Source organism: Heterocephalus glaber, unplaced genomic scaffold (genome assembly GCF_053883595.1).
Source record: "Heterocephalus glaber isolate CG9 unplaced genomic scaffold, H.glaber_assembly_v1.0 deba00000943, whole genome shotgun sequence".
NCBI classification, from domain to species: Eukaryota; Metazoa; Chordata; class Mammalia; order Rodentia; family Bathyergidae; genus Heterocephalus; species Heterocephalus glaber.
The window spans coordinates 12,027,792-12,052,858 of record NW_028258175.1 but is presented as its reverse complement, the minus strand read 5'-3'; the positions used below and the strand labels follow the sequence as shown (position 1 = coordinate 12,052,858).

The 25,067-nt window shown below is 42.9% G+C and overlaps 1 protein-coding gene and 1 pseudogene across 11 annotated transcripts in view; one reads left to right on the top strand and one right to left on the bottom strand.

Annotated features, from left to right (window-relative positions):
- Tmc5 (transmembrane channel like 5) overlaps nucleotides 1-25,067 on the top strand; it is a 71,726-nt gene that overhangs the window by 12,752 nt on the left and 33,907 nt on the right. For 5 of the 11 annotated variants that reach the window (XM_087208932.1, XM_087208931.1, XM_087208934.1 and 2 more), the window contains exons 2-5: nucleotides 10,413-11,278; nucleotides 17,525-17,652; nucleotides 18,864-18,935; nucleotides 21,318-21,401. In XM_087208932.1, the coding sequence (XP_087065058.1) occupies nucleotides 10,488-11,278; nucleotides 17,525-17,652; nucleotides 18,864-18,935; nucleotides 21,318-21,401 (1,075 nt within the window). In that variant the 5' untranslated portion in view covers nucleotides 10,413-10,487. Of the gene's footprint in view, nucleotides 1-3,574; nucleotides 3,673-10,412; nucleotides 11,279-17,524; nucleotides 17,653-18,863; nucleotides 18,936-21,317; nucleotides 21,402-23,942; nucleotides 24,420-25,067 lie in introns of those variants that run through there. The other 6 variants (XM_004855806.4, XM_087208938.1, XM_087208937.1 and 3 more) reach the window with 3 other exon arrangements.
- Nucleotides 18,717-18,836, bottom strand: LOC147828673 (small nucleolar RNA SNORA40; annotated as a pseudogene).

Sequence of the window (25,067 nt, the reverse complement as noted above, 5' to 3'; positions counted from 1 at the left end):
GCCACAAATCACTTCTTTTTTCACCTTAATCAGACTTGCTTTTATTTCCATCTATAACGGGGGACGGGCTCGCTCTCTCTCTCTCTCTCTCTTTCTCTCTCTCTCTCTCTCTGCCTGAGCAATCTTCACTGATTTCAAAACACAGAATTAAGGCAAAACATATCAGTCTAAGTGGGAAATGGCCAAGTGTAGTAGTGAAGCACTCTCAGTTTATATTTAACCCCTGTACCTGCTCACCCTCTGCGACAGCTTGGAGATGTCCCCAGCTCTAAGCCTCAAAGCGTTCACCTGTGAAATGCGAACAGAGAGGCACACCCCGAGGGACCCTGAAGAATGATCGCACCCCAGGCGCAGCGCCCACCTGTCCGCGAGCGGAAGTGGAAGTCAGTGTCCCGAGAGTGCACGTTCTCTTACTTTGACTATTTCACTCCCAATTTAGGGTTCCCTTTCATCTAAAATGTCCACTTCTTTCTCCTCAATAAAGAAGTCTCTTCTGTTTGCTGCTTTTTCTTTTTTTCCCCCATAACCTTTTCTGTACATCATTGAGCTGGAGAGTTAGAAAAGCCCTTTTAGGTCCACTCGTTAATCTCTGCCTGACTCAGCCATTCTCAAACTCAGTGAAGGGTCAGGGGTGTGGTAATTGTGTCCCCCTTGGACATCTGGCAATGCTTGGCTGCTAAAATCAGAGCGGGTGCTGCTGGCAGCGAGTGGGTGGAGGCCAGGAAGCTGCTAAAAACCTCACACTGCACAGGGTTGCCATCCACAGCAAAGAATTACCTGATGGACGTGTCAGCGTGCTGAGATGGGGAAAATCTAGTTTAATTTAAGCTAATCCTGCAATTCTTTTTTTTTCTTTTTCCCATTAGCTTCTTGCTCTGCCTCCTTGCAAGCTGCATATGGCATTGTGATTGGGTATAATCCAGAGAAAAAAGAGGAAGAGCAATTTGGGAAACTATTCCTAGTTGACAGTATGACAATGAGTGAGCTGCTTCCAGTGCTTGAAAGTACTACAACTATTTAGGGGCAGAACTGAGCCAACCCCAGTGAAATTGAGTACACTCAAACTGAACAACCCAGCAAAACCACTTCTGTTTTCTTCCCTGGAGGAATTTTCACTGGTGGTTATAAGATGATTCAGCTGGGCTACACATGGATCATTGTTTAAAGTTGTGAAAAGCCCAGCATCCATGAGTAGGAGAAGCAATAAGTACAATGTTACTGGGTATGGTGGTGCGCACCTGTAACGCCAGCACTTCGGAGGCTGAGGCAGGAGAGTGGCCATGAGTTCCAGGCCAGCCTGGGTTACATAGTGAGACTCTCTCAAAAAAAACCAAAAAAAAATTTTTTTTAAAAGAAGTAAGTACAACATCACGGTCACATAATGGAACAGTATACAGCCATTAAGATGCACTAACTTCTGGGGCCAGGGATTTAGCTCAGTGGTTTCGCCACCAAAAAAAAAAAAAGATGAACTAACTTCTAACACGATGTGTGAATTTCTAGCTTGGTTAATTAGAGCTAATGGCATGGAAAGATCCCAAAACCAGCTTTATGTTTAAGAAGGTTTCACAAAACATATATTTATATAATTCATAAGTTATATATATTTTTTAATTTTAAAAATTAATTCTATAATATCTTTCTACTTTATACAGTCATCTCTCAGTGTCTGTGGGGGCTGGTTGTGGGGTCTTCTCCACAGATTATCTGTGCTTGACTGTGCCTAGGTAGAGTCCTCAGCACAGAGGGCTGGTTGTATCTGTTGGCGTTTGTTCTTTTATTCTCTCTACTTCACCATTGTCTACTACTTCTTTTCAGTTACAAGAGAAAATAGAACAAGGAGACGTTCGAACAAGCACCTCCCACTTGCAAAAGCACCTAAGATAGACAGGATGAGGGCCGGGGATTTAGCTCAGTGGTTCCGTTGCTTGCCTTGCAAGCGCAAGGACCCGAGTTCGATCCCTGGTACCAAAAAAAAAAAAAAAAGATAGACAGGATGAGACCTTCTTTCATGGGAGTCAGAGTCCTCTCCCATGTGATTTTCAGGATATGTGGCTCAGACTGCAGACTGCAACTTGGAATAGGCCAGCATCAGAGATCATAGCCTCTCATAAATCACTATAGCAGAGCTCCCATCAAAAGCCTGACACAGGGTGAAGGGAGGGCAGGGGGATAGGGAAAAATGAGAACCGAGATATGTCAATAAGATCCCAATGATAAATGTAAATGTACTGTATACCTAAAATGTACCAATAAAAGAATTTAAGGGGAAAAAAAGCCTGACACAGTGGAGTGAGTCTAACTAATAGTAATATATTATGCATCTCAAAACAACTAGAAGAGATTTTTAAAGGTATTTATATCGTAAAGAAATGATGAAAGTTTAAGGTAATGGATATACTAATTGCCCTGCGCTGGTCATTACCCAGTGCATACGTAAATCAAAATGTCACATGTAGCTCATTAATATGTACAATTATATGTCAGTCAAAAAATAAAACTTTTTTGTCAGTACTGGGGATTGAACCCAGAGAGTGCTGAGCTACACCCCCTTAGGTTAAGAAATTAACCTTCTTGCTATGTAGTTCGGCCTGACCTTAAACTGACTATGTAGTCCAGGCTGGCCTTGAACTCATGATGGTCCTCCTGCCTCAGCCTCCCAAGTGCTAGAATTATAGTGTGCCACCACCTGGCTAAAACTAAAACAGTTTTAAAGCCAGTTTGAGAGAAGACACAGGACACATGATGCCAGCAGTTCCCAGTAGCATCTGCAGTCCAAATTGATTTGGGTAAAGATAGCATCTGTTTGGGACCAAGTAAGGAAAAATAAGGGTAAAAGAGTAAGTTTTCGTGGGATTAAATATTCCATTAAGTGAACTGCTCATCATTTTGAGATTGGGCCACTTTCTCTTCCTTTTTTAAAATACCCATAAAATGTTGTGTGCATGAATAGTGATATCCCATTCTGATTGTGGTCATGACTTTTAATGCCCTTATTGGCAGAAGAGAACATTGGTAACCCTAGGTTCTTTCTCCTCCCTCCCACCTCACCAAAACAGCTTTTTAAAATTTTAATTTGGTCTCCTTTAAATCAAATAGATAGTGATTCTTTGGAACTAGTTAAGAGTTTTTACAGGATCATTTTCATGAAAATTTTTTGTTGTTGTACTGGGAATTGAAGCCAGGACCTCATGCATGCTAGGTAAGTGCTCTACCACAGAGCTACATCCTGGGCCCTTTTAAAATTTTATTTTGAGACAAGATCTCACTAAATTGCCCAGACTGACCTCAAAGTTACAATCTTCCTGCTTCGGCCTCTTGTCTAGCTGGAATTACAAGTATGTGCCATCATGCCAGGCATTTTTATGATTTTGACTGAGGGTCTCGAATACATTACAGTTGTAAGAGTAATAACAGTAATAGTAATAACAAAAACAGTTGTACAGTTGTAACAGTAACTGATACAGGATCTTCACTAGCATAAAGAGCACCGATTTCTTCTTGTAAGTTGGAGAGTTTGCCTTGTCATCCGTTGGCATGACAAAGTTCTCCCAGGCCGAAGTTAAAAGGTACAGGTGTGGCCTCACTTTGCCTCCTGTGGGGTGACTTCTGCAGTTGGTGCTGGACAGTCTCGCAGTTTTACAAGGCCCTGGCTTCTTTCCTGCCTTTCAGGTAACAAATGGCCTCAGTTAGCAAAATTAACCTTCCATTCTTTTCAGTCTGCATGGCCACTGAATTCTCTCCTAACCCTGGGGCAGGAGACGGGGAAAGCACGGGAGAGGTAAGAGCCAGAGCTGGCCGTCTGCTGCTGGGACAAGCCCATCTAAAGCCTGCTGTGTCTGTTTGTTTGTTTGTTTTTGAGACCATGTCTCACTATGTGGCTCAGGCTACCCTTGAACGCATGGTAATGATGCTCCTTCCAAGTGCTGGGATTCCAGGTGTGCACATCCAGCCCAGCATAAAGCTTTCTTTCTAACCACTCCGTCATATTCTCTTGTGGAGATGTACAAGAAACTGACACCCTCTGTAAGTGGGTTTTGAGTTGTTTCCAGTTTGTTCCTGCAGATAAAACTTGGCCTGACAACCCTTAGTGATCTGAGCCCCATGTCTTGTGAGGGCACAGGGTGTGCTGGGGTAGCTGGTAGGGGCAGCAGAGAGCCAGATGAAGAGACTGAATGATCTGAATCACCCAGATTCTCCCAAGTGTGTTATCCCCAGATTCCTGGACTCACTGAGCGGCAAACACAAGATCACCGTGAAGGGCCGGGGATTTAGCTCAGTGGCACTGCACCTGCCTTGCAAGGGCAAGGTCCTGAGTTTGATCCCTGGTACCAGAAAAAAAAACAAAAACAAAAACAAAACAAGATCACTGTGGCGACGCATTAAAACCAGGCAGCCTTGGGCCATGTAATAAGTCACCCCGATGGCCAGCCTGGGATCGCATGTCACTGCTTGGGAAAATGATTAACAATCATTGCAACAGAAGTGAGAAGCCTTAAATGAGATACCAAAGGTAGATTTGGAGTAGATGGTCTGATTGCCCTTATTGAGGCAGTACAAGAGAACCAAAAAGTAGGAGAAAATGCAGTGCCCGCCTTGTGCTTTTTCTAAGGCGCCAAGAGAGATTGAGTGGGCAGCGTGTTTATTTGCTTCCCTTGTAGTTACAAGAAGCCAGAAGGTTCTCAGAAGGCCACTCCCATGTCACTGGACAAACATTACAAGATTATTTCCTTATGGTCATTTCCTCCTCTCTCTTCTTTCATAGCCCTTTTCTGTGGGCTTGGTTTTTTGTTTGTTTAGAAAGTGATTCCAGTGCAGATTATGGTGGTTGGAGCACTGTTTGCGTCTCAGAGACGTGCAATACACAAGCCCCTGTCAGTGACCTCAGAGCAGAGAACTGAGCTGAAGGAACGTAGGTCTGTCTGGGCTGATCGCATCTGTCTGTCTATCATATGCATCCATCTATCTAATCTGCGTGTTTGTGTGTTAAAGGAATGTATGTGTATATAATACCTACTACATAGATATATGTGTATAGATTCTAAGTAATACACACGTACACTGTGTATATAAACAGACATCCCTCAGTATCTACGGAGGATCGGGGGAAGAGGTGTTTTTCCAGGACCCTCCCAAATGCCAAAATCCATGGCTATTCAAGTCCCCAATATAAAATGACATTATAATTGCATAGAACTACACAATCCTCCCAAGTACTTGAAATCATCTGTATTTTACTTATAGTACCTAGTACATTATAAACAGTATATAAATAGTTTGCTCTATTGTTTAGGGAATAGTGACAAGGAAAAGAAGTCTGTACATGTTCCATAGATATGCATTTGTTAAAAAGTATTTTCAGTGCAAGTTTGGTTGAATCTGCAGACATGGAATCTGTCAATACAGGGAGGGATAACTGTAAATACACACAATATATAGATAGATTTACTCAGACAAATACATAATGTACTATATATACACACAGTATGTATACACCTACATATTTAGTGTATATTATATATGTATACACATTCATATAATCCATATATATAATTGGCCCTCTCCATATCATATCCATATATATAGTGTACAGATATGTGCAGGCAATACACTCAAAGTGTGATCAAAATATACAGTGAATGTTTAAATTTTTAAAAACTTATTACAATAAAAGACACATAGCAATTAATCCCCCTCAAAACACTCTCTCACTTCTAACACACTTACCCCATTGATCTTGCCACTTTCTGAAGCAGTTCTGAAAGTCCTCTTTCCTGAACGACTTTATGTGATAAAAATACTGTGAATGGTCCTCCCTTGTGCCATCTAATGGAAAATTACAATGTGCCTTGATCCACCATATTCACCGCATCTGGCATTGTGCTACTTCTGGCTCTCCCCCAAAGTCAAAATGATACGACAGGTAAACATTTTGGATGGATTCAGAACATCGAGGCATCCATGATAGTGCAGTTAAAGACACTCACAAAAGAGGACTTGAAAAACTGCTTCTGAAAGTGGCAAGGACAATGGGATAAGAGTGTTTGAAGCAAGGGGACTATTTTGAGGGGGATTAATGGCAATGTGCCTTTTATCGTGATCATTTTTTTTTAAGTTAAGCAATAACTTTTAAAGTTAAGTCAATCACACCTCATACACACACATACTCAGAGCTTCAAAACAAAGATCAAGAAGATTTGTATCATTTGTATCAGTATAGCTATGCCGAGCTTTGCTACATCAAAACAAAGTCTCAGGGTCCTAATGGATGAAAGTCTGTTTCCTGCCCTGCAGAGCTGCTGTGGGTTGGCAGGGTGGGCTGCCGTCCGTGTACACGAGCAGGAACCCAGGGTGGCAGACAGGTCCCTATATGGATGTCACTGGCCACCGGGCAGAGGGAAAGGAAGCTGGAGAGAGAGTCCCACTTTGATTCTTAAAAGGTTCGGCTTGGAAGTGACCTGGCCACCAGCAATTCCAGCCCACTACCTGACTTGAAGGGCTGTCACCTCACGGCGACCTGGAGGGACTCCAGGGGGACCATGACCCCGCATCACTGTGCTGTTATCTGCTCCCTTTGGAAGGGCTCTCGTGATGAGCTCCTTTCAGACATTGATCCTGAGGAACAGTGTGGCCATCTAGAAAAACTGGTAAACTTCTTTTTCACTGATCATGAGTGTTCGATAACCACAGAGATTCCCTATTAGTCTGAGTTAGTAAGTGGCTCACAGCAAAATGTAGTTCTCGGTTACAAGGCAGAAATCTCAGCAGTCCTCTACCTCATTATGAGAGGCTTCTTACTTCTTTTTTTTTTTTCCAGTACCAGGGATGGAACTCAGGACCTTGCACTTGTACGGCAGGCGTTGGTGCCACTGAGCTTAAATTCCCGGCCCTCATTTCTTACTTCTTTAATCACGTCCTGGTTGAGTGCATGACTTTCATTATCCACTAACTCCTATCTCTTTTGAAAATTGCTGGTACTTACATTATACTTAAATAAAAATAATGGTAAATAATAGCTCTGATCAATGAATGTTTCTTCGCAATGGCCGTATGAGATATTATTATATTCGGTATTACATCGGTAGAGAAATTGGCTCAGAGAGATTAAGTGACTTCCCCAGACCACACAGGCAGCAAATAGAAACTAAATTCAGTTCTAACTGATACCAAGCACAGTATTTTACTTCTGGCATTTTCATTTCTTAGCATCACATAGAGAGATGACTCAGTTCACGTAATGTGTCATGTTCTCACCTGGCTTTTGTTTTCATTAATTCAGATTTTCTCTGATTTATCTGTAAGAAAACTGGAAATATTTGTGAGCCTAAACTGTTTGTGTTTTTCAACTGGTATAATGGCCCCTTGGAGAAACAGGTTTTATGTTTGTCTTCTAGTTGGTCTTTTTCATTTTCACTCTAACATTAAAACTTAGGACTGATATATTGATAGAGATGTATGCGGTTCTTAAGTGTACCCTTGATGAAATTTTATACCTATATGTCTGTGCCCCATGCAACCTGAGATCACCACTCAGCACCTCTGAGCCTCTCAAGGCAGTTCCTAGTCCTCCCCAGCCTCTTTTCCTCCCCCGGATATCCAAGTTCTCCCTTCTGTCACCGCATGTCAGGGCCCCTATTTTTGAACTTGTGTGAATGTTATGCAGAACATGCTGTCTTGTGTCCAGCTGTTTCCATATCCTTACCTCTGTGAGATTCATCCATGATACTGCATGTAGCAAAAGTTCATATTTTGTTAATGCTGCGTAGTAGTTCATGGTACAAATATGCCCCAGTCCATTTCCTTATTCCACTACCGAATGACATTTGTGTTGCTTCCAATTTCTGCCTCTCATGAAAAAAAATGTTTCTGTGAACATTCTTGTTGCCTGTTGGTAGACATATTCATTTCTTTTGAGATATATAGCTATATCTGTTTTTAGTTTCTTGCATATACTAGGCATCATTTAGCTTCCTTAGGTTTTGTTGGGTCACAGAAATTCCTTGAGCATAAACATATGAATTTCTACAAGTAAATAAGTGGGTTCAAACTCTGTGTTGTGAAAAACGTTTATAATAAAGTTTAGCATTTAGTCTTCACAGCACTACACTGTGAATAGATGTTTCTTTTGCAAAGCTCACATCTTGGTCTGAATTCTTTTCTTTAATTTGCAAATAATAAACCCAACTCAAAGGAACTTAAGCCAAAAAGAGAATGTGATGACTCAGGTATCCAGTGTCATCCGCCCCTCGGGTATGGTTGGATCCAGGCCCTTAAACAGTGTCATCAGTACTTGCTCATTCTTTCTGTCTGACTCCTGGCTCTGCTTTCTCTTTGTTGGCATCACTCTTAGGCAAACCTTCACCTGTGACCATTGGCAACCTCAAGCTTAAGATGCCTAACTCTAAGTCCCACAGAAAGACTGAGCTGTGCTCTTCCTTCTAGCTCTGAAAAAATGCCAAGAATTGAATCTCACTGGCTCTGACTGCATGATATGCCGACCCTGTCCCCATGGCCAAAAAGAATATAATTTGGATTGGGTCCAATGTCCACACCTGGCCTGAGGGGACTGTGAGTGGGGGAGAGGGATTGTCAAGGAAACTAGGTGAAACAAGAGAAAGAAAAACAGACCTCTGCCATGCTAGACACAGGGAATTGAGTTGGCAAATACTTGGAAACCACAGGTGATGGCAGAAAGTTAATATTGCCTTTAGCTCTGATTACTCAAAAAGTCCAACTCTTGTCATTTACATAGAGATAAACTTGTAAACGTTGGCTGCGCTTTCAAAATCTTCTACTTCCTTCTTTTGAAGGCATCACTATGTATTTTATCATGCTAGCTTTAAACTGTGGACATGTTTCTCTTTCATTTCGCTTCTCGTCTATTCCATATTGAGTCAGCCCGTTAATCTTATTGACTCTGCCTTTTAATTATCTACTTATTATTTTCTTCTCTATTCCCACTAATGCTACTGCAGCAGCTCCAGACTTACATTCTATCTCCCTTGAAATAAGAGCACTTTTTTTGTAAGTCTAGTTCAGGTCCAAGAGCAGCAATCCCCAACCTTTTTGGCATCAGGGATAGGTTTTGTGGAAGCTGGCTTTTCTATGGATGGGGCTTGGGGTGGGTAGAATGGTTTCAGGATGATTCAAAAGCAGTCTAGGTCTCTTACATGTGTGGTTCACAGTAGGGTTTATGCTCCTATGCGAATCTAATTCTGCCGCTGATCTGACAGAAGCAGTAATGTGAGCCACGGGGAGCCGTGTAAACAGGCGAAGCATCCTTTACTTGCCCAATCTCACCTCCTGCTCTGCGGCCTGGTCCATAACCAGTAGCAGCCTGTGGCTGGGTGTTGTGGATCTCTCTTCTAGTGGACTGCCATTAGTTATAAACCCATTCCCGAGCCACACCCTATGGCCAGGGGCAGGGCCTGATTGGCCAGGCCTGGGTCATGTGACCATCTCGGAGGTGGTCAGGAAGGCAGCCAGCCCTTCTGGCACGACCTGGACTGAGAACGGGGGCAGGGGAGGATGACAGGAAAATCATGGCATCAATGCCAAAAGAAGGGGAAATGGGCCACAGGCAGGTAAAAATAGATATACAGCACACCTGAGAAAGAAAGCCACATCGCTTCCGACTGGGATGCCTGCTGTGTCTGCAGATTAGAGCTCACGGAACTCATAAAGCCGTCTGTTCACTCTGGAGGGGCCATAGCAAACGTCTCCCTACCTGAGCCCTCTAGGCCCCACCACCTAGTCTTCCTTCGTTGCACCCATACTAACGTATGCTTGGTGCCCCTTCTCACATTGCTTTGAACCCTGGAAACACACATGCAGTAAAATTCCTCGGAAATTTCCTATTCCTTCTAATCCTTTGGTTCATTGCCTTCTTCTCCAAACAAGGCAATGTGTTGTTTAAGATGTAACTTTGGCCACATATCTCAACACCCTCCAGCCCCCCCCAAAAAAAACCCCAGTAGTTTAAAAAGGATTTTTAGAAGCTCATTCTGTCTTCCATAATCACCTAGTGCTGATTCGGGGGCTCTGCGCTGCGAAGTCGCCGGCAACCCAGGCTCTCTCCCACAGGGCAGAGAGTGCTGCCTTTGGATACATGGCCCGAGCTGGTGGACTGTGTCTGCGATCCAGCCCGCAGGAGGAAGAAGACTGGGAAAGGGAAGGATAACCCCTTTCTTTCGAAAGGACAACCTGGACGTTGTGTGTATTGCTTCCGCTCATATCCCCCAGCCACTCCCATTCCCAGACGTGTGTGCAAGGGAGGCTGGGAAACACTGTCTTTATTCTAGGGAGCTGTGCTCCCAGCTGTGAGAGAAGAGACCAGATGCTGCATGATAACCAGCAATTCCTGCAAGGAGACAGAGAAAAACCTGACTTTTTCTGTCCTTTTTGTTTTTCAGATTAACAAAAGGATCCTTGAGTGACTGCAAATGTAGGAAGGGTGTAACACCCTGGAGTGAAGAATCTGTACCGGCATGTCTGCCTACTACAGAAATAACAGCTACGAGAGGCACACAGATTACCCAGACTATTCAAGGTCTCAGGACCATAAGAAGGAGTATTTGAAAACTCAGGATTATCCAGACTTTCCAGGTTCTCTGAACAATCCAGACTATCCCCGCACTGGGAGCAATGCACACTCTGCAGGCTCCAGAACAAATCTAGACTTTCCTAAGTCTGTAGTGGAACAAGATTATCCTGGATCTCCAAATTCTACAGATTATCCCCACCCCAGGAATAATCCCTATTCTGAAGATTCCAAGACAAGTCCAGACTATCACAGATCTCTGCCAGAGTTTGATTATATTGAATTCCAGGGCAATCCACACCACTTGAGCTCACTCAGAGAGCCAGATTCTTCTGGATCTCTAAGAAATCCTGATTTTGCAGAGTCCAGAATCAGTGGAAACTACGCAGATGCCAGAACAAAGCTAGATCATTTTGGATCCTTGGGAGAAGCAGACTATCCTGGAGCTAAAGGCAACCCTAACCACCCTGGCCACAGAGCCAATTCTAACCATCCAGGCTCTAGAAGGAATCTAGGTTTTTCTAGTTCCAGAATCAGTCCATACACAGACTCTCTGGGACAGCCTGATTATCCAGGTGCTGAGAATCAAGCCAACTCTCTCCACTTTTTGGGGGAACCAGACTATCCTGGTGCTGCAGACCATCAGAATTCTCCAGATATTTGGGGGGAACCTGATTACCCAGGTGCTAAGGATGGTCATGGTTATAGCTCTTCTGACACCTGGAAAATGACCAGGGGGTAAGTTCAGGTATATTCCTTCATTGATGGGAACTGAGTTCTATGTTATCAAGTCAATGGAACTTAGTTCTTGTGGTTTTGATTAAGAACAGGTGTGATGGTTCAATGACTTGCCCTTGTGATGAAACTCTCAGACCTACCCATGGACTTCACGTGGGCCATAGACTCCCAGTCTGTGGTGCAAAGCCCTTACCTGAATTTAATCTTTCAATTCCTCATTTTCCCAGAGTTTCGCCCAAACCTTGTAACACATCTAGACTCTCACTACTTTTTTAAAGGTAGCGGTAGCGAGGTTTTATATTTATTAAAGGTAGGGAAAGAAATGAGCTCTGCAGAGCAAATTTAGGCCAAATAAAAGTACACTCTAGAGCAGCATGAGAGCAGACTACTGTGAAAGAACACAGTATCCTAGAGCTCAATGGCAACTGCCTTTTTGTATCTCCTGTTTCTCAGGCTGACATCAGGTCTAGGCTCAAGACTGCTTATGTTCTCACAAGAAGTCCATGTGCAGGGCTTTGGGAACTCTTCTGCATCTTGAAACTTTTTAATTAACAGGTCATGCCCACTTTCCAAACCAGCATGCCACACTTTAATCTTCTACCTCATTTTCCCCTGAAAGACACATATCCCAATAATTCTTTGGGGTGCTAAGGGAGTGGAGGTACCTGTCTTCATGGAGCTACTTCCTGCTGAAAGGGGCTATATTCCTATCTCCTGGGGATTATGTGCTTTCCAAGTACATTGGGGTATTGTGGCCAAGGATGAACTAAAATGGCTGGTAAATATGGAAGAAAGGTGGCCAGGGATGAAAAAAGTCCCTGAGAAAGCTACTCACCAATGATTCTCAGAGATAAAAGGAAATCTAGGGGGAAATCACAGATGAGACTTTGAGTACAAAAAGGAGTAAACTGGGGTAGGCATATACTCAAGCAGGAGACAAATTACCAGTAGCTAGGTTGAATAAAAAAAAAAAAACCTGCCAGAAGACAGTAAGAAAAGAGTTAGTGGCTACTGAGCTGCCTGTTCAATGGGAGAAAGTTCGGTGAATTTGTCAGGAGAGTAACTTTACTATTAGATCAGAGATGTAGAGCCCAAATATGAAAAGAAGTGGGACAGATTTTCACTTTCTGTGGAGGAGAAAGTATGGCAAAGAAGTATGTTAGATAAATGATGGAGAGTCTGAGAGCTATAGCCTTAGCAAGATGATCCACATTGAAGCTGGGTGTGGTGATGCACACCTGTAATCCCAGCACTCCGGAGCCTGAGGCAGGAGGATCACAGAGAGTTCAAAGCTAACCTGAGCTGTATAGTGAGTTTAAGGACAACCTGAACTACATAACTGAACTACATACCCTGAACTGAATCAAAAAACAAACCAAAAAATTTACTCACATTATGGCTCTAATTAAAAACAGGAGTCTTGATGCAGATGCCTGTTTTAAGCGGTGGTGAATTAGGCTCATTAGTGACTCTACTTATCTCCACCTAGAGGAGTACTGGAGTCTTGCTTTTGAAAAAGGACCCTCAAATCTTCCAGAAGTACACAGGAGTAACTTGTTTTGGCAGTGGAGGTGGAGGGGGGGGGTGGTCTTTGTCTTCAGATAGTTCAGGTAGAGCTGGTTATATAATTGCCAGTCCTCCTGGGTTATGTCGCTCTCCTGTGTACAGGTTCTAACAAAGGAGCTGATCTGAGCTTGGCAAGGTTAGTGGGCAAGCTTCTCAGGCCTGTCTGGTGGTCTCTGCTAGTCCCAGTCCTGTGAAAATTCAAGTGATCATTTTCTATGTAGGAATTTTATAGCTTCTTATTGTGTCCCTTGAGGAAGGACCAGGGTCTTGAGGGGCTGTAAGGCTTTGCTTCTTGCCTCTCTACCAGCCATTTGATTCTCCAAAGAAACTTTAGACATGTCTCTTTGGAGTCCCTTGCAATGAATGACAGTGACCTGCTTGGGAAGATAGACTGCATCTAAGAGTTGTAGGATTTCCTGCTTTTGCTTTATAGATGATTGCTTATTAGTTAGAAAGCTCCTTTTTCCGCAAATTGCTGCATGGAGATGTAGCACTAGAAAGACGTATTTGGCTTAATATTAATGCCTGAGGGCTATGAGCTCTGGTTTTTTGTTTTTTGTTTTTTGAGCAGAGGTCCCTGAAGGAAGGGTTTGGCTTCAGTGACCTGTTTTGAACTGACAACTGCATGATCTGACTTTCAATGTCCTCCTTGGACATAGCTGCTTCTATCAATGAACAATATCTCCTCAGGGTTTGGAGGAGCAAGTCTCTGATATCCTGTCTGTTTGCATAGGTCTGGGAAGCCATCTATTCACAACAGTGGCTAACTTCTGAGCTTGTAGGGACCAAAGAGGCAGGATTAAGAGTAGTGCAAATCTTTATAGTAACCTCAGGGGTATCCAAGAAGCATGGCTTAGCGTAGTCCCAGCAGGTAAAATCTGCTTTGGCCTTTGCTGTTTGAGAAATGCCTCCAATATTGCTAGTAAATCTCTTATTCATAAGAGAGTAGGTCACTGTGGAACAATTCAAAACTCATGGTTGAACATTTGACCTTTGAGGTAACATTTCAGAGCACGAGTAAAGAAGCTCTGGCTAGGGTGCTCCTTGACCCCAATTATATCTAGAGGAGAGGTTTTAGAGAAAGAAGCTAAAACAGAAACCAAAGGAATTGAAATCCTCACCCATGATATCCAAGGTCACCCAGGGTTTCACACAGGAGATGGAGATGTCCCTGGATGGTACATTATAGATGTCCGTGGACTGGGCGGGCCCCTTCGGTTTTCATCAGAGTGGGAGATGAGGATTTTGGCTGGCCTAGCTCCTCTCTGGGAGTGGGGACAGTCAATCCTCCAGTGCCACGAGTCAGGTACATTGACCACCTGACACATGGAGCAGGGCCCAGGTGGTGGGTTGGTACAGTCATGTACCCAGTGTCCAATTTTTTGTAGGCCTTGATTGGCCTTGGGTTTTCCCTTGGACAACTTGGGTGTGCTTGAAGCAATAATTTTGGTCTGTCCTTTTTTTTCCCCCTCAGTCCATCTCCTTTTATCCTCATCTAGAGCCCAGTTGTTGAATACAGAAAAGGCCATGTCCAGCAATTGAGTCATTTTAAAATACTGGTCTCTCTGGGGCACTAGCCTCTAGTGGAAACAGGTGGGAAAGACCTATATCCCGGAGAGAGTCAGGTGGGGATCTGAGAACAGGATATCATCTTTTTCCTTGGGAGGCCTCTTCAAATACCGTGGTTCTTGGGCCTTTTCAGAGATTGAGAACCATAAAAGCCTGAACATAAGAGATTTTACACCACTTTCCTTGCCTTTTGCAAAAAAGACCTAAGTGAAGAGCACTACTGTAATTTAGACTGCCATTCTGTACCCATCTCTTGCTATTTCCTAGTTTATACTGGACTCACACATTACAAAGGTGGAGCCCCTAGAGCTCCAACTAGCTACCCTCAAGGTCAAGTTGCTGTCAGCTTTTAAGGATACAGCCTAATGACAAGGTGGCTGGAATCTGTAGGGTGTTTCCATGGCCTATGGAGAGACAAAACTAGGTCTGAGTCCTTAAGTCCATGCAGAAGGAGGAAACCTGTTGAGTTCATAAAACATCCCTTGTGAGATGCAAATACTTACTAAGCAGATGTCTCTGCTCCTGCTCAAAGATGGAGTGGCACTGGTGTCTTCCTGGAAGAGTTGAGACCATTTATTCCTTCCAGGTTTGTTTTTTGGGGTTTTTTTGGTACCGGGGATCGAACTCAGGTCCTTGCGCTTGCAGGGCAGGCGACGGAACCACTGAGCTAAATCCCTGGCCGAGACCATTTATTGCTTAAGAAGAACAATGGAGCCCTCTAGCTGCTGCTTTAGAAACTCCCATGAGATCAGGGTGGAGCCCCCTGCCGAGGGATTCCTTTAGCCAGTTGAGAAACACAACCACTTGAGAATAACAGCCCTCACATTTTCCTTAATAATAAAAATCTTCATACCTTGTTTTAGGCAATTGAGACAGAAGCCTCTTAAAAAAACTTTTGAAAGTTCTAAGAACCAGTATGGGTCTATTTTTGCATACTCACAGGCACTTGAGTTAAGCTTTACTGGCTGTTCCTTTGTTCCACCCAGGTTCCCAAGCACAGGTTTCTAAATTACTTGAATTTCTGTTAGGAAAAACAGGGAAAGGGTCTAACTCAAGTCAAAAGAGAAAAGGGGGGAAAAAAAGAAAAGGGGAGAGGTCCATATGTTCTTCAAAACTGATGGCTTACTTAGCTCTTAGCTACAATCTTGAGATTTCTTCATGACCATGAGGCCAGTTGAAAAAGAAAAAGAAAAAAAATGCCAAATGAGCATAGTGGAACTATGTGGTTGACCCACATGACCAACTAAAATGGCAAAATCCATGTGGCCAAGCCACAGGATGAACCAAAATGGCCGCTGAATATGGCAGAAAGGTGGACTGGGATGAAATAAGGCCCTGAGAAAACAACTCCCTAATGATACTCAAACATAAAAGGCTACCTGGAAGAAAATCACAGATGAGACTTGGAGTACAGAAAGAAGTAAACTAGGATAGGAACCTAGTCAAGCAGGAGATAAATTAGCAAAAGCTACTTTTCCCAAAAGACTGAGGAAGTTGAGCACAGTATTGTGGAGAACAGAAACAAAAAAGCACACTAACCTCCAGGTTTGCGCACATTGACCCTGAATGGTCTGCTCTGCAACTGGGTTAATAATAGGCTTTCTGTTCCATCCCCTGTACCAAAAAAAAAAAGGCTTTCTGGAACCTCTTTACTGATCGAAAACAGGAGAGGGGAGATACAGTGGACCCTTGAGTTACAACCGGCCTGACATATGAACAACTTAGGTTACAGCTGGAATTTTAGCTTTAACTTAAGAACAAAGTCTTGAGTTTTCAGGCAGATTTTTTTGTGTGTGTGGGTACCGGGGATTGAACTCAGGACCTTGCGCTTGCAAGGCAGGCAGCGGAACCACTGAGCTAAATCCCCGGCCCACAAAGTCTTGAGTTTTGACTCCTTGTACTTGGACATGGTCTCAGATGCAGATTTAACTTTCAAAGAGTTCTGGAAGGAACATGACAACAGCCATTCCTGTGTGGGGTTAACCGAGAAATCCCGGGCCTGAGTCATCAGCCCAAGAAACCCTTCTGTTTGTGTCACTCCTCTGCTTTTCATCTTCCATGTATCCCCATTACCTGTGGGAGAAAGGCCACTTTGCTTCACTTACAGAGCAGTTAGGAATGAGGAGACACTGTGCTGACATCAGGTGCCACCCCAAGACAGGCCTGCTTGATGTGGCTCTCCTATTCCCTGTTCCCTCCCTGCCTCAACCGTTAGTGATTCTGGACTTTGACTGATCCTTTGAATTACTTTATTACCTGGGGAATTGTAACAATAAAAATCATACAGATGTTTGGGCACAACCTTCAGAGCTTCTGATTTAATTGTCTGGTATAGGGCCTGGGAATCAGCATATATAAAATTGAAAATCATTGCTACGGGTTAATTGATTTTGATAACATTTCCTTTATTCAATACTGTCTGGCCTCACGCCTTTATTTTGCTGTACCTAACCCTTGCAATGCCATCCCTCAACTATAAATGAATTTCCTCCAGTCTCCTCTCAGATGTCTCTTAACCATGTGGATTTTCCCCAAAACTTCCAGCCAGCATTCTCTACTTCCTCTGAACACCTTGGACTCATCTTCTGATACCCATCAGCTTCTACCTGTATTTTTTTTTTTTGGTACTGGGGATCGAACTCAGGTCCTTGCGCTTGTGCAGCAGGCGGCGAAACCACTGAGCTAAATCCCCGGCCCTTCTACCTGTATTATAATCACCTCTTGCTGTGTCTAAGAAGCTTTGCCTGCTGGACATGGTGGTGCATACCTGTAATCCCGGCACTTGGGAGACTGAGGCAGGTAGATTGCTGTGAGTCTGAGGCCAACCTGAGCTGCCTAGGGAGACCCTGTCTCAAAAAGAAGAAGCTATGCCAGATTGTGTTGGGAGCTTCCTGGGGGCAAATAACTTTGTCTTTATCTTTGTATCCTTACTGCCTTGCCCATGCTTAACATATGGTCGGCATTCAGCCAGCAATTGTGGGATGGATGGGAAAATGGATGGATGGGTGAATGGCTGTTCTTACCACACTACTGGGTGAATGGTGACCCATCACTTTGGGATTTTAGGGTGTTCAGCAGAACATCTTCAGTCCAGCTCTCATTTCGTTGCAGGGGTAATGGCCCCTTGGGCATCCTTGGAGGCGAGACTGAAGATTACCCTGAAAGCATTGAAATGACATCAGTGAAGATGGCAAATCCATATGGCCATTCTTTACCAGGTGCTCCTGGAAATGGCTACGGTAAGCATGTGTTAAGACGAAGATAATGTCCTGAAAAAAAAGCAAAATCCAGTGGATTTAGAGGTTAAGCAGCCATCACCATAGAAGAATTGGCCTATTGTTTCCCCTTCAAACACCTTCTTTAGGTACAAGAGGTGAGAAGTCAGGGTCTAGGGAAGCCAAGTGTAATTGGTGTTCAAAGAGGGCCAGGTAAGGCATGTGGAAAATGGGAGCCTGCATAACCTGTGTCTGCCTTAGGTGGCAGAGGTGGCCCACTATGGTTATGTGTACTCAGGGTGGTGAGATCCTGAGAGTTCTCAAAAGAAGCCAGAAAAAAAATTTTTTTTAACTTGAAATCTCCTTACTAGTCCATTTTCTGTTGTGATAACCAAATACCTGAGACTGGGTGCTCTGTAAAGAACAGAAGGCTTATTTAGTTCACAGTGCGAGATCAGGTAGCCCCATCTGTTTGGCCTCTGGTGAGACTTGACTGCATCACACCATGGCAGAGAAGCAGAAGCAGGAAGGAAAACCAGCCATGTGCAGAAGGACCAAGCACATGGGTGGTCTTGCTTTGTATCAACCCACTCTTGGGAGAGCCAACTAATCCCTTCTGAGAATAGCATCCCGATGACCTAATTGTGTTCCCTAGGCTCCACCTCTTAAAGGTCCCACCACATAAACATGGTCACAGTGGGACCAAAATCCCAGCACATGAACCCCTGGGGGGCACATCAACCTACACTCAAACTAGAGTACTTCTTGAATTTGATGTGCTCCGAAATAATTTTTAAAAATCTAAAACACCAAGTGGGTAAACAAAAATCACTTTTGGGGAGGTATAAGGACTGCTATGGCCACTTTAGTTTAGCACATCCTAAAGGTGTCCAATCGACAACTGTGTATTCACAATCTACTGGAGGCAAGGAGGAAAGGAAGCAGAACTATGCTTATGCTACTTTTCCAACTAATATAGCTAAGATTTTTCTCATTGCTCATGGTTTTTAATTATCAACTCTTTAGTCTTCGAACCAGCTTTAGTGGCTGTTAATAAACCTGTCATTTTAAACTGTGTTAGGTATCATCTTATTCTTATATGTATCAAAACTCGTGGTGGACAGTAAGCTCTGGGTTCAGAGGAGGATTTCTTTTTTGCTGTCTATAAGTCTCTGTTCACAAGTTAAACAGAAGCACATACAAGTGTTGCCTCATGTTACTTTAACTTTAAATAGGTAGGTCAAAGTGGTACGCTGAGACTAAGATGCGAGAAGTCACATCATCCTCAGAATCTATTGTGTGTAAAGGTAAGATGCCCAGCTCCAGGAGACAAAGGAAATTCTGAACAGTTCTTACCTTCCAGGAGGAAAGAGGGACTTGCTGCCTTGTTGGAGAAGCCAGTTCAAGTAGGCAAGTGCTCTACTACTGAGCTACATACCCTTCAAAATTCAAATTTTGGAAGTCTAGTTTCTATTGAATGTATATTGCTTTCCCACCATCATAAAGTGGAAAAATTGTAAGTCAAACTATTGTAATCAAAAACACTGATTGTTAAACATCTATATGTAAACCATTCATTTAGGAACCCAAATGTCAGTTGTTCAAAACTTTATCCTTACATTTCTCAGCAGACAACAATAGCAAACCCAAGAGCGAGGGAAGGGGTTGTTCTTGAAAGGCCAGAAAAAAAATCTTCCTCTTCTTATATAAAGCAGATACACCTAGAGTTCATAAATACATCTATAAAGACTCTTTTGGGAGCTGATAATGAAAAGAAAGACTGATAAATCTACCTGCCCTACCCTAGCGTAAGTGACACGAATAATACCAAGTAGGCTTTAAGTGTTTTCTATGCCCTGAGACTGCTGGACATTTTACTTTTATTAGCTTGCTTAATCTGTACAACTGCCTTCCAGGTAGGCACTGCTGCTTTGCCTTAGCAGGTGGTACAATTGAGGTTCAGAAAGAAATGTGCCCAAGGTCAACCAACGGCTAATTTGACAGAGCCAAGATTGGGGTTCAGACTCTCTGCCCCAAAGCCTGACCTTTTATTTACCCTGCATTACTGCTGAGAAAAAACAGGGCAAATGCAAACAGATTCCTTACCACCCATCTCTTCAGAATACTGGAAATCAAAGTGCTTTAGAAAAAGAAGGAATTAATTAATTAATTAATTAATTGTGCCTTCCTTCTCTGAGCTCCTTTGTAGAGCAAATGTAGTAGCCCTTAGCAGTCACTGACCTGGTGTCCCCCCATTCTGACAAACTGTTCGCTCCTTAGAAGAACTCATTTTCATCTGTGCACCCCCCAGGGCTTTAGGTGATTTTCCCAGTTTCCAGTGCCTGGTCCATAGTAGATGTATGAGCACTGCCTTAATAACGTCCATACTGTCTTAATAGCATCCATACAAGTTGTATCGGTTTGTTCATGCTGCATGAATGCTGCATAACAAACAATTCCCCAAAGCCTGAGTCATATAATAAGCAACCGTTTATTTCCCACTCACACATCTGCAGGATTCTTCGGGTTTTGGCTGCATCAGGCTGAGTTTGGCTGTTCTTGGCTCCAAATCATGGCTTCTGTTTGGGTCTAGTGTCCTTCTTGCACCAGCGAGCTACCTGGAGGGTAAAATAGCAAGCAGAAACTCACAAGGTCTTTAATAGCTTTGTCTTGGAATGGGGACCCTCACTTCTGCTGTTACATTGGTAAAAGCAAGTCATGTCATCAACCCCAACATTAATAAAGATAGCCAACATGGAGGAGGTGCAATATTTGCTGAATAACAGTTAATCTCCCATAATAGTTAATATAGAAATTAAGAGCTGATGACATTCCAGTATTATTTTATTATTTTACATATATTCAATTCCCCAAACAATCCTATGTGAAAATCATATTATTATCCCTATTTTAAAACCTCAGAGATGTTAAGTAACATTCCTAGGGACAAACAGGGCTGGGAATTATGCCCAGGCAAGAAATTCCAGAACCTTTAGTAATTTAATTTTACACACTGGCCCCATCAAAATGTGCTCCATTTTCTCTGTTGTGGAGTTTACCTTTAATGTTTACCATGGATTGAATATAAATATATTGAACTGTGACGCAGTCATGTAGATGCTTAAAGTAGACTCTGTCCCTAAGGCAGTCATGCCATATTTTAAGTTTGTTCATGTGTCATCATAACAGGCTAGAGCTGGAAGCAACCTTTGTATTCATCTACACAAGTACTTTTCAAACTCTGAATTGTGACTTATTAACAAGTTGTGAAATGAACTTCTTAAACTGAAATAGAATTTTCCGAAAACAAGATGAAATTAAAAATAAAGTGAAATACAAAAGAGTGAAATAGGGTAAGAATATATCATAGTGAAGTTTCTATAGTTCAAAGTATTGTTTTGTGAAACTTATTTTTAAGTTAAATAAGTATAGCTGTGTCCTGTATCTCAAGGTAAGAATCATTTTTTTAAATCATGACTTATAGTCAAATGAAAATCATCGATCCAGGTTGGTAATACTTAATGGCATTGTTTTTGATATTTGTTCTGTTTTCCAAGGTCTTGATCCTGGATCTGTTAGAACCTTAAAGTCAAGGTCTTGGTGTTAGTAACCATTACTAACCATTATGTGCTCCCTGATATCTAGGGTCATAAGACTGATTTGCAGTGTCTCTTTCCTCTTCATTCCAGTGAACCCTGCTTTTGTGGGTGAAAATAGCCATGGCAATGGAAACCTACTATTGTCCAAATGTGATTGGCACAAGTCACCCCAAGGTAAGGCTTAATGGACTGTGATCCTAAAACCAGCCCGAGGGAAGGAACACATTCAAGGCAACCCAGATATTGCCGTATTCTCTTGGCACCCGGTGTTGTATTGGATGCAGCTTTGTTTAATTTATCATAATGGAGCCTTTTCTTTCTTTTCCCTCCTTTCCTCCCTCCCTCCTTCCCTTCGTTCCTTTCTTTCTTCCCCCCTTTTTGGTGCTGGGAAATGAATCCATGGCCTTGTACATGCTAAGCACTGGCTCTTACCACTGATATACACCCCCAGCTCTTGGAGTTTTATTTCAAATATGTAGTTTTTCTCTTGTAGGTAGCAAGGTGACTTCCTTAGGAATCTTTCAGCTGCAAGTGACAGAAACTCAATTCAAATGGGCATTAGCCCAAGGGCATTAATTGCTTCATTTGGTGGGAAGGATATGGGAGAAACTTAAAGAACCTAAAATAGCCGGGTGTGGTGGCTTACACCTGTAGTTCCAGCCCTCGGAAGGCTGAGGCAGGAGGGTCACTACCAGTATGAGGGCCAGCCTGGGCTACATAGTGAGTTCAAGGCCAACTTGAACTACATAGTGAGACTCTGTCTCAGATAAAGAACCTAAAATAAACTGCTTCCAGCTCCTCATACAGTAACCTGCATGTGGTAGGCATTTTAGAGATATTTGTTGGATTAAGTTGTTAAATGAGTTAGAGAAATCGGGGCCTAAGACTCTGAAGTGAGGGTTCAGTACCACCTGCATTTCTTTGTTTTCCATCCATTTCTCAACTCTGCTTGACTCAGCTTCTCTATAAACTTGACCTTCTCCATCTGGATCAGAGTCAGGCCATCAGCCCCACATAGAAACGAGTCAGTTGGCTACCTCCTTGAAAGGCCTTCCCTTCTGCCTGATCTGTCCATCGGTGCCAGGGAAAGACTCTGACCAGTCTATTTGGAGCATAAGCACCTGCACCATTCATTTTTACTGTAGAAGACAAGATTGACTTTAACTATCAGGGAGAGGAAATGGCTTTAGCCTTCATAAGACCACCCTATCCAGCCAGCATGAAGCTTGAGATGAGAGTCCCCCCAAAGGAGGGAGAAGTAATGAAATAGAGGAGCTGGCTTTCTTTGCTGTTTTGTCTTACATTGGTTTTTATTTTCAAACCACGTACAACTAATTGATGGGTAATTTCACGATAAAGTGTCACTTTAAAAGATTTTGCCATGCTCCAAGAAGCCCCTCACACATAGTAGGCACTCATAAATATTTATTTGTTTATAATTGAATGAATGAGACATCAGCATCTTGTTTCAGGAAGGGGCCACAGTGAAGTACTTCATCTGCTTTGGGTTCAGACCTGGGTTTGACTCCTAGCTCTGCTACTTGCTGATTGTGTGACCTTGGGAAAATCACTTTGTTGAGCCTCAGTTTTCTTAGCTATAAAATGGGATTGATGGGGCTGGGTATTTAGATCAGTGGTGCCGCTGCCTGCCATGCAAGCCCAAGATGCTGAGTTCGATCCCCCCCCCCAAAGAAAGGATTGATTATAGTACCTACTTCATAGGGTGATTGTGAGAAGAAAATGATACACTCTTTTTAAGGTGTTGGTCTGAAGTAATGGTAGGTCTTGTTACTGCTAGTTATCGTTGCTGTGAGGAGTACATGAGTTCTAGTCCAATCCTGCCATTTACTGGGGTGTGATGAGGGAAAGAAGGTGTCAGTTCATGTCTCTGCTCCTTTGTTTCTCCAACTATTAAATAAATAATATGATGCCTAAGTCAGGTTTATTGGACAGGAATTGTGTTCAGGTGCCTAATGCTGAAACAGAGCAATAGCTTTGCAATATTCTGATGTATTTGTCTCATGTAACAAGAAGAGTGGAGGGAAGAAGTCCAAAGCTTACATCCACTCTTCCCATGATGCCCTCGAGGGCCAAGGTTCCTGGTATCTTTCTCCACCATTCTCAGTAGGTGAATGTCCGTCCTCTTGTTTTCAAAATGGCTGTTTCTGAGATGAAAATGGAGGAATGGTGAGAGACAAAAGGTGAATCCAAGCAACTATCTCCTTTTAAAGAGCATACCTGAAAGCCACTTGTTTCATTGACTAAAACTGGGTCACCTGTCTACCCTTATCTGTAAAGAAAGCTGGGAAAATCTTAAACTGAGTCTAGTGACCACCTAAGAAATTCGGTTTCTACTGGTATAGGGAAAAAAGAATCAATGTTAGGAGGTAGACAGATAGCAGTGTCTACCATCTGGGATGACCCAAGGATGACAATTGAAATACTATAAACTCACCTGGACTTTTACAGGCATGTGAAATTATAAATTCTAAGTTAGAAGTGTTAAATTAAAAAAGAAAATCTTGCCATTCGACTATCAGTCATTTAGAGCTTCTGTCTTCTTTTCTAGAATCCCATTGTCTTCAATAAGGATTCTGTTTTTAATTTCTTACTTAGCTACCAGGACAGAATTCTCTACAGGAAAATACATCTCCTCCTGAGAAGACTCCTCAGGGGACAGCTTCGGGGAAGTTAGGCTATGATTTTTGTGGAGCTGGCTGTGGTGATCTCATCCTGGCATTGAAAAAATGTGAATGGAGCATCCTTGTATCATTATCATCACTTGTCCTGCAGTGGGTCCCGGTGCGATAATGGCGGTGTAACTACCTGTGAGGTCTTTGAAGACCCTACAGGTGGAAAATAAGGCTTCTAGGAGACTAGAGATGATGTCAGATAACCGAGTGCATGAAATCATCATAGAGCTTGAGAATGTTCCTTCTGGGATCCAAAACCATCCCTCCCCAACTCAGATTATGCGAGACAAACCATTGGCAAATTCAGCCTTCAGCATGGTTTCATCCACGTCTGATATCCATGTGACAGACTCTCTGATTTTCAGCCACAGGAATGACAAAAAGCACAACCAGTTGTTAGAATTTTCAACATCTTTGAAAGAACCGATTTCGCAGACCCTTCGTAGCCCAGAGTGCCTGGGTATAGACACTGCTTGTACTTTCCATGAAACTGTTCAAGGTATAAAACTGGGGAAAAGTTAGGGCAGTAACAGAGAAGGCTTCTGAGTTGTCCACGGGATCTTTGTTGTTGTTTGTGAGCTACATCCCTGGCCCTTTTAAAAAACTTAGTTTTAAAATTTTGAAATGTCTCACTAGGTAAGTCACTAAGTTGCCCTAACAGGGAACTCACAACCCTTCTCTCAGAGTGCTGCGATTACAGATGTGCACTACCAACCATCACTTGTCCACTGAATTTTTTATTTTTAAGACATCAAGGAATGTTGAGGAGCTAGCAGATGAAGTAAAGACATTGGGAATGTAGGGAGGGATCACTCTGAGACCGCACTACTAATGAGAGCTGACCTTGATTCGTTTATTTCCTTTCTGTTAACCATCAAGTTTAGATTTATTTATTTCCCACACTCTGCACCTTTAGGCAGGCACTTCCATTTGCTTAATGAGGAAACTGAGGCTCAGAGAAATTCAATGACTTGGCAGATGTGGGACTAAATGCAGATCTGCCTGACGGCCAAGCCCGAGTCCTTAACCATCATGCTGTCCTACTTTGGTCCAATCCTTCCCCACTGTGGTTTCTAGGAATATAGTAGGACACCTCTTCCTGCCAAGTTCATCAAGAAACGAGATCTTCGCTGAGAATCCCCGGCCC